A 16,364-nucleotide genomic window follows, 5' to 3' on the forward strand; every position below is an offset into this window, starting at 1 on the left:
TACAGTTTTTCATGGTGGTTGTACTAAATTACATTCCCATGCACAGGGCACAAGTGTTCCCTTTTCTCCACATCCTTGCTAACACTTAATATTTCTTCTTTTTTTGATGACACCATTCAAACAGGTTTGAAGTGATACCTCCTTGTGGTTTATTATTATTATTATTATTTTATTTATTGAGGTACTATTGGTTTATAACATTATATGTTTCATGTGTACAACATTATATTTTTACTTGTGTATATACTACACTAGTGTGCTCAGCACCAAAAGTTTAGTTTTTATCCATCACCATACAGTTGTTCCCCTTTATCCATTTCACCCTCCCCCATCTCCCTTCCCTTCTGGTAACCACTACTCTGTTCTCTGTATCTATGTGTTTGTTTTTATTTTGTTTGTTTGTTTATTTTTTAAAAATATTCCACATATGAGTGAAATCATACAGTATTTGTCTTTCTCCATCTGACTTATTTTGCTTAGCATAATACCCTCAAGTTCCATCATGTTGTTGCAAATGGCAAGATTTCCTTTTTTATGGCTGAGTAGTAGTATCCCATTGTGTATATATGTATATATGTGTGTGTGTGTGTGTATAGAGCATCGTCTTTAGCCATTAATCCATTGATGTTTCCATTTCTTGGCTATTGTAAATAAAGCTGTGATGAACATGGGATGCATGTATCTTTTCAGATTAATGTTTCCGTATTCTTCAGATAAATGCCCAGAAGTGTAATTGCTGAATCATATGGTAGTTCTAGTCTTAATTTTTTGAGGAACCTCCATACTGTTTTCCATAGTGGCTACACAAATTTACATTTTCACTGACATTGTATAAGGATTCCCTTTCCCCTCCACAACCTAACATTTGTTATTTTCTTGCCTTTTCAATAGTAGTCATTCAAATGGGCATGAGGTTATATTTCATTGTGGTTTTGATTTGCATCTCCCTAATGATTAGTCATGTTGGGAATCTGTTCATGTGCCTATGGCCATCTGTATGTCTTTTGTTTTTTTAAATAAATTTATTTATTTTATTTATTTATTTTTGGCTGCATTCGGTGTTCATTGCTGTGTGCAGGCTTTCTCTAGTTGTGTTGAGTGGGGGCTGCTCTTCTTTGAGGTGCACAGGTTTCTCACTGCGATGGCTTCTCTTGTTGCGGAGCACAGGCTCTCGGTGCGCAGGCTTCAGTAGTTGCAGCACGCAGGCTCAGTAGTTGTGGCGCATGTGCTTAGTTGCTCCGCGGCATGTGGGATCTTCCCGGACCAGGGCTCGAACCCGTGTCCCCTGCATTGGCAGGCGGATTCTTAACGACTGTGCCACCAGGGAAGCCCCATCTGTATGTCTTTTTTGGAAAAATGTCTATTCAGATCCTCTGCCCATTTTTTAATCGAGTTGTTTGTTTTTTTGTTATTGAGTTGTATGAGTTCTTTATGTATTTTGGATATTAACCCCTTATCAGATATAATGATTTGCAAAGATCTTCTTCCATTTGGTAGGTAATCTTTTCATTTTGTTGATAGTTTCCTTTGCTGTGCAGAAGCTTTTTAGTTTGATACACTCATTTATTTATTTTTGCTTTTCTTACCCTTGCCTGGGGAGATATATCCAGAAAGATATTTCTAAGACCAGTGTGAATGAGTGTACTGCCTATGTTTTTGTGGTTTCAGGTCTTACATTCAAGTCTTTAATCCATTTTGAGTTGATTTTTGTGTCTGGTGTAAGATAAGTAATATAGTGGTCTAGTTTTATTCTTTTGTGTCTGGCTGTGCAGTTCTCCCAACACCTTTTATTGAAGACACTATCCTTTTTCCATTGTATGTTCTTTGTTCTTTTGATATAAATTAATTGTCCATATATGTGTAGGTTTATTTCTAGGCTCTCAACTGAATTCCATTGATCTGTGTGTCTGTTTTGCTGGCAATACCAGGCTGTTTTGATTACTACAGTTTTGTAGTATAATTTGAAAACAGGGAGTATGATACCTACAGCTTTGTTCTTTTTTTCTCAGGATTGCTGTGCTCTTCAGGGTCTTTTGTGGTTCCATATAAATTTTAGGATATTTTTGTTCTATTTCTGTGAAAAATATCATTGGGATTTTGATAGGGATTACATTGACTCTGTAGGTTGCTTTAGGTAATATGGACATTTTAGCAATGTTAATTCTCCCAATCCATGAGTATGGAATATCTTTCTATTCCTTTGCGTCTTCTTCAGTTTCTTTCACCATTGTCTTATAGTTTTCAGTGTACAGGTTCTTTTACCTCCTTGGTTAAATTTGTTCCTAGGTATTTTATTCTTTTTGCTGTGATTGTAAATGAGATTGTTTTCCTATTTTCTCTTTCTGATAGTTTGTTGCTAGTGTACAGAATGCAACAGATTTATGTATGTTGATTTCATACCCTGCAACTTTAATATATTCATTTATTATTCCTAACAGTTTTTTGGTGGAGTCTTTAGGATTTTCTATATATAAAATCATGTCATCCGGAAATAGTGTTAGTTTTATGTCTTCCTTTCCAATTTTGATGCCTTTTATTTCTTTCTCTTGCCTCATTGCTTTGGTTAGGACTTCCAATACCATGTTGAATAAGAGTGGTGAGAGTGGACATTCTTGTCCTTTTCCTGATCTTAGAGTGATGGCTTTCAATTTTTCACCATTGTGTATGATGTTAGCTGTGGGTTTGTCATACAGCTTTTATTATGTTGAGGTACAGTCCTCTATATCCATTTTATTGAGAGTTTTTATTAGAAAAATAGGTGTTGAATCTTGTCAAGTGCTTTTCCTTTATCTGTTGAGATGATCATAAGGTTTTTATCCATTTTGTTAATGTGTATCATGTTGATTAATTTGCAGTTGAAATTAAGTTGTATCTCTGGAATAAATCCCACTTAATCATTGTGTATGATCCTTTCAACATATTGTTGAGTTCAGTTTGCTAATATTTTGTTGACAGTGTTTGCATTTATGTTCAACAGACATATTGGCTTGCAAGTTTTTTCTTTGTTGTCCTTATTTGATTTTGGTATCAGGGTAATGGTGGCCTTGTAAAATGAGTTAGGAAGCATTCCCTCCCCTTCTCTTTTTTGGAAGAATTTAGGAAGCATTAGTATTAAATTTTCTTTGAATGTTTGGTAGAATTCACCTGTGAAGCCATCTGGTCCTGGATTTTTGGTTTTCTATGAGGTTTTTTATTACTGTTTCAGTCCCCTTGCTAGTGATCAGTCTATTCAGATTTCCTGTTTCTTCATGATTCAGTCTTGGAAGATTGTATGATTCTGAGAATTTATCCATTTCATCTACGTTGTCCATTTTGTTGGCATATAGCTGTTCATAGTATTCTCATATTTTCTATTTTTGTGGTATATGTTTTTACTTCTCTCTTTAAAAAAAGTTTTTTTGGCCATGCTGCATGGTATGCGGATCTTAGTTCCCCAACCAGGGATCAGGTTCGTGCCCCTTGCAGTTGGAAGCGCAGAGTCTTAACCACTGGACCACCAGGGAAGTCCCTCTCTTTTGTTTTGTTTTTGATTTTATTCATCTAAGCCTTCTCTTTTTCCTCAGTGAGTCTAGCTAAAGGTTTCTCAGTTTTGTTGCTCTTTTTAAAGAAGCAGCTCTTAGTTTTATTGATCTTTGCTATTGTCTTTTTAGTCTCTATTTCAGTTATTTCTGCTCTGCTCTTTATTATTTCCTTTCTTCCACTGACTTTGGGCTTCATTTTTCCTTTCCTAGTTCCTTTAGGTGTAAGGTTAGATTTTTTGAGATTTTTCTTGTTTCTTGAGGCAGGCCTGTATTGCTATAAACTTCCTCATAAATACCACTTTTGCTGCATCCCATAGATTCTGGAATGTTGTATTTTGTTTCCATTTGTCTTCAGGTGTTTTTAAAATTTATCCTTTGCTTTCTTCATTGACCCAATAGTTGTTCAGTAGCATGTTTTTTTAGTTTCCACATATTTGTGATTTTTCTAGCTTTCTTTTTGTAGTTGATTTCTAGTGTCATACCATCTGTGATCAGAAAAGATGTTTGATATGGTTTCAGTCTTCTTAAATTTATTGAGACTTGTTTTGGACCCCAACATATGGTCTGTTCGTAATAGTGTTCCATGTGCACTTGAGAAGAATGTGTATTCTGGTGCATTTGGATGGCATATTCTGTATAAGTCTATCAAGCCCATCTGGTCTAATGTTTCACTGAAGGCCACTATTTCTTTGTTGACTTTCTGTCTGAATGATCCATCCATTGCTGTAAGTGGGGTGTTAAAGTCACCTACTATTACTGTGTTGCTGTCAGTTTCTCCCTTTAGGTGTATTAATAATTGCTTTATATATTTTGGTGCTTTTATGTTAGGTACATACATATTAACTGTTAGGCACATATATATATATATATAAACTGTTGTCTTCTTGATGAATTTTCCCCTTTATCATTATATAGTATTCATCTTTGTCTCTTGTTACCTTTTTTGGCTTGAAGTCTGATATGAGTATGGGTACATCCACTTTCTTCTGGCTGTCATGTGCTTGAAGTATCATCTTCCATCCCTTCATTTTGAGCCAGTGTTTGTCTTCAGAGCTGAACATGAGTCTCCTGGAGGCAGCATGTACTTGGGCCTTATTTTTTAATCCATCCAACCAATCTATGTCTTTTGATTGGTGAATTCAATCCATTTACATTTAGGGTGATTATGATGGATGAGGACTGAGTACTGCCACTTTATCTTTTGTTTTCTGGTTGGTCTATATCTCCATTGTTTCTCTTACCTTGTGTTTCTGCCAGTTTCATTTCTTGGGTTTTTTTATGATTTTTTTCTCAGTTTTCTCCTTTTTTATGTTTTGAATCTCTGCTCTAGATTTATATTTTGTGTTTACCTTGATGTTTATGACATGTCTCATAGATGAAATATTTCTTTTTCTGCTGACAGCATGTTATTTTTATTTGCCTATACAGGTTCTGTCCTTTTCCTATTCCCCTTTTGTGTTTTTTGTTGTCTCAAATTATCCTTTTTTATGTTGTGATTTTGTTACTAAATTAAAATAGTAATAGTTATTTTTTACTGCTTTTCCCCCTTTAACCTTCATGCTGTAATTAAGTATTTAAAAGATTTTGTCTGTATTATCACCTTATTCAATGTTTTGTGTACTTTTACCTTTTTGTTTCAAGTAGAAGAGCTCCTTTCAACATTTCTTGTAAGGCAAGTCTTTGTTGATGAACTCCCTCAGCTTGTTTGTCTGGGAAAGGCTTTATTTCTCCTTCATATCTGAAGGATAAATTTGCTGGATAGAGTATGCTTGGCTGATAGTTTTTAATCATTCACCATTTTGAGTATGTCATTCCATTCTCTCCTGGCCTGTAGATTTTCTTATGAGAAATCTGCTGATAGCCTAATGAGTTACCTAATGGTAGGTTACCATTCTTTTTTCCCTGGATGCTTTTAAAATTCTTTTTTTGTCATTGATTTTTCACAGTTTTAATATGTCTTGGAGAAGGTCTTTTTGCATTGAGGTAATTAGCTGTTCTCTTAGCTTCATGGACTTGTATATCCAGTTCCTTCCCCAGGTTTAGGAAGGTCTCAGCTATTATTTCTTTATCTTATTTTTATTTTATTTTATTTTTTTTTGCGATACGCGGGCCTCTCACTGTTGTGGCCTCTCCCGTTGCGGAGCACAGGCTCCGGACGCGCAGGCTCAGCGGCCATGGCTCACGGGCCCAGCCGCTCAGTGGCATGTGGGATCTTCCCGGACCGGGGCATGAACCCGTGTCCCCTGCATCGACAGGCAGATTCTCAACCACTGCGCCACCAGGGAAGCCCCTATTATTTCTTTAAATAAACCCTCTTCCTCCTTCTTCTGGGATACTCATTATTCTGATGTTGCTTTTCCTAATAGAGTTGGGTAGTTCTTACAGAATTTCTTCATTTTTTTTAAGATCTTAGCTCTCTTTCCTCTTCTACTTGTATTGATTTCTTGATTTCTATCTTTGAGCTAGCTAATTCTCTCTTGCATATGGTCTGCTCTATTTCCCATATGTTCTTATACACTCATTTATTGAGTTCTTTGGCTCCAGAATTTCTGTTTGGTTCCTTTTCAGAGTTTCAGTTTCTTTGGTAATGTATTCCTCTGCTCGTTAATATTATTCCTAAGCTCATCGAACTACCTTTCTGAGTTTTCTTGTAGCTTGTTGAATTTCTTTAGGACAGCTATTTTGAATTCTGTCAGTTAGATTGCTGTATTGTTTAATTTTAAGTTTGGTTTCTGGAGAACTGTCATTTTCTTTTGTGATACCATATTATTCTGGTTTTTCATGGTGCTTGATGAGTTGTTCCTCTCATATATTTGAATAACACACACCTCTTTTCTTTAGTAAGGCTTTTTTATTTGACTCTAACAATTTAACAGGTTAGTAATTAGAGACCTTTCTTTTGTTTTTCAGTAGGTGGCACTATAGTACAAGTTTTTGGTTTCTCTTACCTGAGTTGCCTATGGTTATATTTGAGAATTGGCACTTTCCATCCTCCACTGCCTCTGCTAGAGGTGTTGTCTGGTGCCCTTGTTGTCACTGCTTATGCTTTCAGGGTTGCTGGTACCTTGCTGCTGCCAGTGTCGCTGTTGTTACTGGTGTCGCTGCCTATGGCACTGAGATAGCAGGTGTGTCCACCATATCTGGGATCTCCTGGATCCATGCTCCTGGGTCCAGTGCAGTGGGGACAGAGGGTGGTTGGGGTGAGGAGCTGAGGTCTTGGGTGCTTTTGCCACATCCAGGGTTATCAGTTTCATGGACGCTGCTGCTATGGGCAAAAGGGCCAGAGTCATATGTGCCTGCATGACTGGAGGGATAACGTTGCAGGCCCTGTTGTTGCCTAGTTCCCTGTAGCCTTAGCCACTGCTGTGGCTGAGAAGCTGGAGTCATGTGCATCACCTGCCCTGCTGCTACCAGGTTTTCTGAGGCTGCAGGCTTAGCTGCTGTGTCTGGGGATCTAGGACTGCAGGCACCATCTCCAGTTTCCCTGGTCCTGCCTCCTCTGTGTGTTTCAGCCCATCCACTCTTTTTCTTTGGCCAGACTGCTGTGGGATCTTAGTTCCCTGACCAGGGATTGAACCCAGGCCCTTGGCATTGAGAGTGCGGAGTCCTAACCACTGCACCACCAGGGAATTCCTAGTTCATCCACTCTTATGTATAGTTGTACAGATGTGTGGAGTTCTCTGGAATCCTTGTATATTGGGCAGAGACACTTTTATTGAGTTATGAATGTTTTACTAGTTATAGATTGAAGGGAAGAGACAAAGGGAGCTTCTCACACTGCTATGATCCTGACTTCACAGTCTGGCTGGATTTTTTTAAAACTAAATTGGTCTGAATATAGATAATTTATATTTTATATATTTTTAATGTAGAACATGACTGACTTCTTTGGGTTGTAGGAGGCTTCTGCATTTGTAGTGATTTATCGTATAGATGTAAGAAACTTTGAATTATTTTTATAGCCTTTTCTCATTTGTTTCCTCTTTCTGTCATTCATTTCTATCCAATCCATTCTTACATTAATGCCAGAAATGATTTTTCCAAAAATTCAGCTTTGGTCATTCATTTTCCATCCTTGTAAAACAAAACAAAATAATCCTTTTCATTTACCATAACCTACCAAATACAAAGAGTACTACTGTCTGACTTCATGTTTTATTTCCCACTAGACTTCACATATCCTACTCTCTCAACCAAACTAAAGTTCTTAGTCTATCCAAGTATTCCTAGTCCTTTGCTCATTCCATTCTCCTGCCCATATCCACCCTGTTCAGACATCACACCACGTTTAAGCCTTGTTTTTATTCCTTAAAGGTGAGCAATTTCTTTTTTTTGGTGAACTTGTAGTTCTTTTATGTGTGTCTTTGTCTTAAAGCACTCTGTTTGTATTATAGTTGTACATGTACATGACTCATGCCTCTTAAAGTGTAAACTTCTTGACAGGCTATTTGAACCGTGTTTTATTCTATTTTGAATCCTTTACAACACTGCTGCTCAAAGTGTGTTTTGTTTGTTTGTTTGTTTTTTCGGACCAGCTACTGGTCCAGGACAAGATAAAGAGCTGACATCAGAGTATAAGTCAGTTGTGTCACTGAGCACACTGGTTCCACTGACTTTTTATATAAGACTTTGTTATAGAAGGAAGTGTGTTTATTTACATTCTGGCACAAGCACCTTAGCAGATTGGTGCTTTAAGCAGCATTACTTTTAATAACCAAGAAAAATGTAGGTTCCTAATAAATTCCTAATAAGTGAGTCCCAGCATATTTGTTCCTGTCAGTTGTTACACAATTAAATACATATTTTTCTGTTTTCAAAATTCACTGACGGTCACTTTGGCCTAGAAAGCGTGAGTATTATACTGGATATTAAGAGGCAGTAGACTTGTGTATATTCAACCCAAAAGAAGGGGTAGAATTTCTAAGAAAAATTCTGGAACAGTGTCCTTAATTTATCCCATCAAGTTCAAATTTGAGTTATCTTAATAAAATGTTCTGGTTGAATTTTCAGAGAGGGAGACCATGCATTGATTTCCTGGAGACCAGTAAAATCTTTATTAGATCACAGGATAGAATTTAATTCTTAGAAATATGTTATACTTAAGGAATAAACAGGAAATTCTCTATTTTTCATGTTATTGCTATAGAGGTATTAAATACAGCAAATGTATTTCAGTGCATAGTACTTGCATTATTTTTTATGATCTTTAGATAGCTGTCAAAAATGTAACCAGAATTTGTATAAAGGAAGAAAAGGGAAGGAAAAGGAAAACTTAGTAACCTGTTTTTTACAAAGTCAATGGGCCATGGGTAGGGCAGCCTAGTAATGATAGATGATCTAACTAAATTAATGTTAAAAATTGTTTGAGTTTGAATTATACCTCTGGGCATATTAAGTGAAGATTTAAATTAAATGTAACCATAAATGATGATGATGATATAGTAGCATATTAAAATAGTATGATAAGCTTCATTAAGAAACAGAAAAAAAGAAGACAACTTAGAGAAGTCCAGGCCTTCCCAGTAGAAATATGTTGGACATGCTTGTAGTCAGTCCAAAATTAATTCTAGGGGATGGCTACAAGGTTTGGAACCAGTATTCACCCAACATTTGTTTAGAACATTTGTTATTTGTTTTAGGGTTTTCTAGTGGGAGAAGAGGCATTTGTTGGTTGGACTTATTTATCACCTTACTTGATCTTTAATTAAAAATTTGTATAGGTAGTAAACATATACATGGTTCAGAAATTCAAAAGTATTGAAAGATGTACAGGGAATATGTCTTTCCCCTGTTCTGTATCTGCCCAGCTCTTACATTACCATAGTCAACCATTTTTATTAGTTTATGGATCCTTCCATAAGTTTATTATGTAAATACAAAATACATATGTAGTCGGCTCTTGAACAATGAAGGGGTTAGGGGTGCTGACCTTCCAAGCAGTTAGATGGTTCTTCTGTATCCGGGGTTCTACATCCTTGGATTCAACCAACTGAGGCTTGTGTAGCACTATAGTATTTACTGTGGAGATCCACACAGTTCAGACCTGTGTTGTTCAAAAGTGCTCCAGTATGCCCCCAGTTTTCAACACGAATTAATATGCATAATAGCCCCATGTTTTACCTACTGTTTGAAAAACACTCCTCATTTTTTCCACTTCATAAAATATCATGGAGATTCTTCCATATCAATACATACAGCTTTTTCATTGTTTTTGATAGTTAAGTCCAAAGTGCCCATGAAGATCTATGGTTAGTTTTTAAACATATTTTAATTTAAGAAATTTGATTAGCTTCCCCTGAGTTTAAGATGTTATCTTAAATAATTTATTTTTGTATTTTCCTATAATAAACCAAGAATAAGTTTGGTCAGTTGACTATCTGGGCCAATCTAGATAGCTTTCAATCTATGCAATCTTTTTTTTTTCCCCCAAATTCTTTTATTGCAGTAAAATACATGTAACAAAACTTACTATGGTAACCATTTTTTCAGTGGCATTAAATACATTCACAATGTTGGCAACCATCACCACTAGCCATGTCCATAACTCTTTTCATTTTATAACTGAAACTCTGTACTTGTTAAACAATAACTCCCCATTCCCCACTTCTCCTAGCCCCTGGTAATCACCATTCTACTTTTTATCTCTATGATCTTGACTACTCTAAGTACCTCATATAAGTTGAAACATACAGTACTTGCCTTTTTGTGACTGGCTTAATTCACTTAGCTAACGTTGTTAAGGTTCATCCATGTTTTAGTATGTTGCAGTTTTCCTTCTTTTTTGAGGCTGAATAATATTCCATTGTGTGTGTGTATATCTTTATATATCCATTCATCCGTTGGTGGACACTTGGGTCACTTCCATGGTGTTAGCTGTTGTGAATAATACTGCTATGAACATGTGTGTACAGATATCTCTTTGAGACCCTGCTTTTAATTCTTTTGGGTATATACTAGAAGTGGAATTGCTGGGTCATATGGTAAATCCTATTTTTTAATTTTTGAGGAATCACCATACTGTTTCCCACAGTGGCTGTACCATTTTACATTCCCCCCAACAGTGAACAAGGGTTCTGTTTTATCTACAGCCTTACCTACACTTGTTTTCTGTTTGTTTGTTTGTTGTTTTATAGTAGCTATTCTATTAAGCATGAGGTGGTATCTCATTGTTGTTTTGATTTGCATTTTCCTAATGGCTAATGGTGTTGAGCATCTTTTCATGTGCTTTATCGACCATTTGTGTATCTTCTTTGGAGAAATGTCTATTCAAGTCCTTTGCCCATTTTTGAATCATTTGTTTTTTCTTTTGTTCTTGAAGCCTCTTTGCACCTCTGTGATCAGAAGCAGCAATTAGAGCACAGACCCCTGATATTTGGAGTATAGGGTCCTGTTTTCCCACCCTGGCCTCCCACAAGCTGCGTGCAAGCTGCTTCAGGAACACCTGCACAACTGCTTACCACATGGCTAGGAATAGAGGATGGGTAGCTGCTACTGTGCTAAGGGCTTAGATTGATGAAAATTAACTGCAATATACTATCCAGGTCTTCCTCTGGAAGTTGCAAGCCTTCAGTAGACTCCAGAGTTCCAAATTACTTGCATCAGATTCTGCCAGTTCAGTTGTTGTCTAGGTGGGCAGACAGATTCCTGGTACTTACTACTTTGCCATTTCCCAGAATTCTCTCTGTGTAATCTTTTGTTACATGATTAGTGGAAAGCTTTATAGACAACAGCTGGAGTAGACTGTTTAAAACTACTTAGGCCATTGGTTTTTTTTCATGTTTTTTTTGTTGTTGCTGTTAAGCAGCAAAATTCTTTTTACAAATGAAATCTGATGTGGATTTCCAACATACAAAACAGCTAAAAGCAGAGCAGCTCTGGCCTGACATTCCCTCCCTCACCAATACCCGTCAGCTCCACACCCCTTTTCTTCTTCCCAACTCCACTCTGAGTAAGCCCTTGTTGAGGTGGAGAAGAGATTAAATGAGCAGGTTAGCATTTCCCAAGATATGTACTAAGGAATGAATATTAATGATGAGGGATGTCAGTAGATATTGAATGGGGAAAAATTCCATAATCAAATTAATTTTGGAAACCTTGGATTGGATAAGAGTTAAACCTATTCTTTAACTATGAACCTGTGTGAATTATGAATCCCCCAAAAGGAAGATTATACGTACAACATTTGCCAAACTTATTTTACTATCAGTTGTTTTAAAGAAGTAACTTGAAGAACACTAGTTTGAGAACCTCATTTCTTTATTCTATAGTGAAAGTCAAGATATGAGAAATTATATGACTTGTTCAGGGACAACCAGCACTAACTTATTTCAGAAAGGTTTTTAGACAATTAGTTGACACTCAGTAAATTGGAGTGAAAAACGGAACCAAAGCTCGTTATGCATAGTATAGTGTTCTTTCTTTTATACTACACTGCCTCAGCAATTTGAAATTTGTCCTGCCAAGTGCCATATACATGTACTTTCTAAGAAAAATCTGTCATCAGGTTTTATCATGTATTGCACTCTCAACAATACACACAGTACTTATAGGAAAATAGAAATGTAATATGTAATCTCAGAGCATAAGGAAATCACAAAGTAATTGTGATACAACACTTTTGTCCGTTCACCAAATAACATTTAACTGTACTAGCTGTTCATAATAGTGATGAGGAAGGCAGAAATGTCCCTCCCCACTACAGCTTAAATCTAGTCAGATGCATTAAAGATTAGCAAACGGTATAAGAGAAGAATGGATCTATGTGTGGTCATTTGAAGTTAAAATCAATATTGAGGACATTATTAGGAAAATTATTTAAGATATATATATATATTAGCATATAACTGCATAAAAAGTTGAACTGTTTTCTAATTTTTCTTGAAAAGTACACTTTCTTCTCTATTATACTGAAAATGACAAAGGTTTGAATTATTCTAAGTTGTTTTGTTAGCTTCCAAGACCTTCACATATTGAAGTATCATTTTAAATGTACTTTGTCAAATTTGGTGGTATTGATGATTCTGCACACTGATCATATATTTTTCCCTCATACTTTATTAAATATTGCAGGAAGTCTTCCAAAGTTTAAAGAAAGAAAAAGTACAAGCTTGTGGAATTTCCATATTTTGGATTTTTTTTTTTGCATTGTGTTTAAAGGATTGTGTTTATGTTAACTGGATAATCTGCCATTTCAATCCACTCTTTTTTGAGGTTTTATACTTTTTGCATTACAGTTGATGGAAATACCTGGGCACAAGTAATTGCCTTATACCCAACTTTAGTAGAATGCATCACCTGCTCATCTTCAGAAGTCTGCTCTGCACTTAAAGAGGCACTAGTTCCTTTTAAGGATTTCATGCAACCACCAGCATCCAAAGTTCAAAATGGAGAATCTTGACCAGCTACAATAAATTTTAAGAAGAATAATATACAAAAATGTTTGCTCCTCAGTGAATTTTCTGTGAGAAGGATGTTTCTTACTACAAATAATTCTTGGCAGCTGTTGTTAGCCTCCTTTAAATTGTACTTACCTGAGTTAAGTAATTCATATTACAAGCTTACATGTCAACAAAGGTTCCTGAATGAGTAGCAGTGCAAGCCTTTAATAAATTAAACTGATGGGAGAGATAGTTAATACTACAGCATACCTGCTACCATATCTTCAGTTGGTGATTTAAAAATAAGCTTATGTACAGTTTGTGGTGTATGTGTTAATGATGTACTTTTTAAAAAGAAAGAAAAGATATTTCATTTTGTCAGATTTATTAGGCTGGTGTTTTGCACCCTTTTTTTAGTACAAAATTGTACTAAAATTTTATGCAAGATGGTACTGTAACATTCCATATTGTCTATAACCAGCCTTTGTAAACAAAGGGAACTGATATACTTGTGTGTATAATAAATGGTACAGTTCTGTATAAAATAGTTGCATTTATTATTTAAATTTTTAAAATATTGATAATCTTAAATGCTTGAAACTGTATTTATTATTAATACAAAATTGTTTGCTTACATTTTTACTTATAATTTGCCTTCTTAAGTGGCAGATATGCTTATCGTATGATCATACAGTTAGCTTAATGCTTATTTTAAATGTATTTACTAGTGACTATTAAACATCTGACCAGAAAGGTCATGAGAACACAGCAGCAGATAGTTTATGATTTGCTGATATTGCAACTTTGAAGTATAGATTATTATTAAAACTTAATATATTGAGGTAAATTGTAGCACTATGACTCCATCATACCTCATTTCTTTAAATATCGTTCCCAGATTTCACTTAAGTCTGTCTCTTTTTATATTTGCTGTCTGGATTTTAAAGACTATTTTATATTTCTACTGATTTTTTTTTTTCCCCACTGACTAACAACATTGATCACTGTCTTTGAAATATGACCCAGGCAAGATAATTTTAGATTTCCTAAAATTTTGCTGTGAGGTTTTGTTCATTTGAGTGCTTCATTTTGTAATATATTCTCAAGAAGAAAATAACTATGCTAACCCACAAATATAAAATATGTGTGTATTCTAAAACAATGAGAAGTGTATTTTTAGAGATGTGAAGCATTTAGAAGTACAGTAAACTTTCTGTCATGGAGTAAAATGCTAATTTTGTTTCACTTTCCTATCTTAGTGAAGAAGAGTGCTCTTGAATACACTAACTTAATTATTTCTTAAAAAACTGACTGGCCTAGCTCACTGTATTTTTTCTTTAATGGATTATGATATTATATTTTTCTTCTGAGTTAAATTTTCATAATTATGTGAAGACTCAAAGGTTTTAAAAATGATTATTCATAAGAAATTATGATGGTCTTAGTATTATTTTAGTGTTCTGGAAGGCCTTTGATTTTAATAGAATTTATAAATTTCAGCCTCTCTAGAACAAGTATAAAACTACAAGAGTATATTAGAATTGAGTAATGAATTAGATACAATTTTGAGGCTGTTGTAATTGTGTATTTATTTAATTTGCACTAGTATCTGTAAACATGTGATAAGGTCTTTTTCTTCCAGGGGATGTTATTTTTCTTTACACTAATTAATGAATTTCTATTTTATAATTTCACCTAAAATTAAGGTAAAATATGGCATTTCCTAGATTCTATCTTCAGCATTTCCTTAAAGAAAGTTGTGAAAAAAAAAATTCAATCTGTGTATTTAGTTTATTTTCTGTATTTGGATATGTTAAACTGGGAATTAGAAAAATCTGCGTATCACTGATAAAGTGTTGAAATTGAATAAGAAGGGTAGTGTTCCAATTCAGTAACACGTTAAAAATATTGCCATGAATTTACATGAAGTAAAAATATGTCTGTTTTTGAGAAATAACAGATCAATTGCAATCAGAATAATTATTCTCCAGTGAAAGTTAAATGTGAGTCAGGGGTATGCAGCATATATTTATATAAACTGAGTAGTTTTAGCTAACATTGTATTAGTTTTCAATACTAGGACCATGCCCTACAGAAAAAAAAAAGGCATAAATACGGATTTGTAAATACCGTATAGTATGGTAATCATCTCAGTCTTAGTGACAAGCAAACTGGGCTGCCCACTTCGTGGTATGATTTGACAGATTTTTCCTCCCAGGATATCTCCTGCCACCCCCAGGAATCACTACTAGCAATTCATTCCCTTGAGTCAAGGCTGCATTTTCTAAAATATCCTGATCCTTGGGGAGGTTAACACATTGCCCTTGTCTGGTTGGTATGAATTGCCTTCTTTAGTTACTAGAAGAACTGGGCTGTGTGAGATTACTATTGATAGATGCTAGGAGATTCAAAAAGGAAGCTCCCAAAACTAAGATCATTTTATAGCACATTTGAGACTATGACTGGTCCTTGAAACAGTAGTAATAATGTCCTTTGGGATACATATTATAAATACAATGAGTTTTAAGCCTCATGTAATCACCTTTTGTCCCTGACAGTACCTGTCTTATATGGATTGCTGGGAAAAGGTCATTTTGTAGTTTCTTATTTAGTATTTCTTTACAAAAACTAGTGTTAAGTTTTATTAGTTTTACTATATACTTTTGTGAGTAACATTCATTTCTGAGAAGCCTGTTAGGTGCATAAAAGTCTGGCTTAGAGAGACCCACTTTTCACTTGCTTTCATTTTAAATTTTATTAACAGCTATGTTGTTTCTTACCTATTTTTCCCCTGTGTGATTATTATTCATCTCTTGCTATATTCCTTAAATTATATGTAGTACCAGAAGGAAGAGATGAACAATTCAGCACATATATTTTACTGTGATGAATAACATTCATTTAATTTAATTCTGTAGCACGCCAATAACTAGGTTGTCCTTTCTCATTGTAACCTTAGAGTATTTTGTTCATCATCACAATTTGGTACTTCTAGTCCTAGGTAACCATTGGGCCAAAGGGTCAACTCAAAAGTATTAATGAGGTTATCATTGTTACACTGTGTTAATGAATGACAGTGTAGTTATTATATAATGACTAATATATTCTTCTCAGATGTAAAATAATTCAGATGAGCAACCAAATGCTCAAGAGTCTGCTGTAGGTGATGTGACATCTGGCTAGCCAAGGCACCGTTCTTGTGATTCACAGTACCTGTGATTGCTATAGAAATTAATCATGAAGATTTAGAAGCCTCTGGAGAATTAATCTATGTCCAGGCCAAGAATATTGTTGATCACTTTTTTTTTTTTAATGGTAAACTACCACAAATGTAGACAAAAATGGTCTCATGAAAGCATTGCCAGCAGCCTAGTATGTTCTTTAGATTTCTACTTATCAGGTTTGGCCTTTGGGGCCAAAGATGAGCATAAAGATATGCTCATCTTGTGTAAAGTACCACATTTTA

General features: G+C 35.1%; 1 protein-coding gene across 6 annotated transcripts in view; it reads left to right on the top strand.

Annotated features, from left to right (window-relative positions):
* The window catches only part of MON2 (MON2 homolog, regulator of endosome-to-Golgi trafficking), a 124,005-nt gene extending 109,012 nt beyond the window's left edge, over window positions 1–14,993 (top strand). For all 6 annotated transcript variants that reach the window (XM_059082199.2, XM_059082200.2, XM_067009680.1 and 3 more), the window contains one exon: window positions 12,755–14,993. In XM_059082199.2, coding sequence (XP_058938182.1) covers window positions 12,755–12,918 — 164 coding nt within the window. In that variant the 3' untranslated portion in view covers window positions 12,919–14,993. The remainder of the gene's footprint in view (window positions 1–12,754) is intronic.
* Window positions 14,994–16,364: the final 1,371 nt, after the last annotated feature.

The sequence above is a fragment of the Kogia breviceps genome, chromosome 12, assembly GCF_026419965.1.
Source record: "Kogia breviceps isolate mKogBre1 chromosome 12, mKogBre1 haplotype 1, whole genome shotgun sequence".
NCBI lineage: Eukaryota > Metazoa > Chordata > Mammalia > Artiodactyla > Physeteridae > Kogia > Kogia breviceps.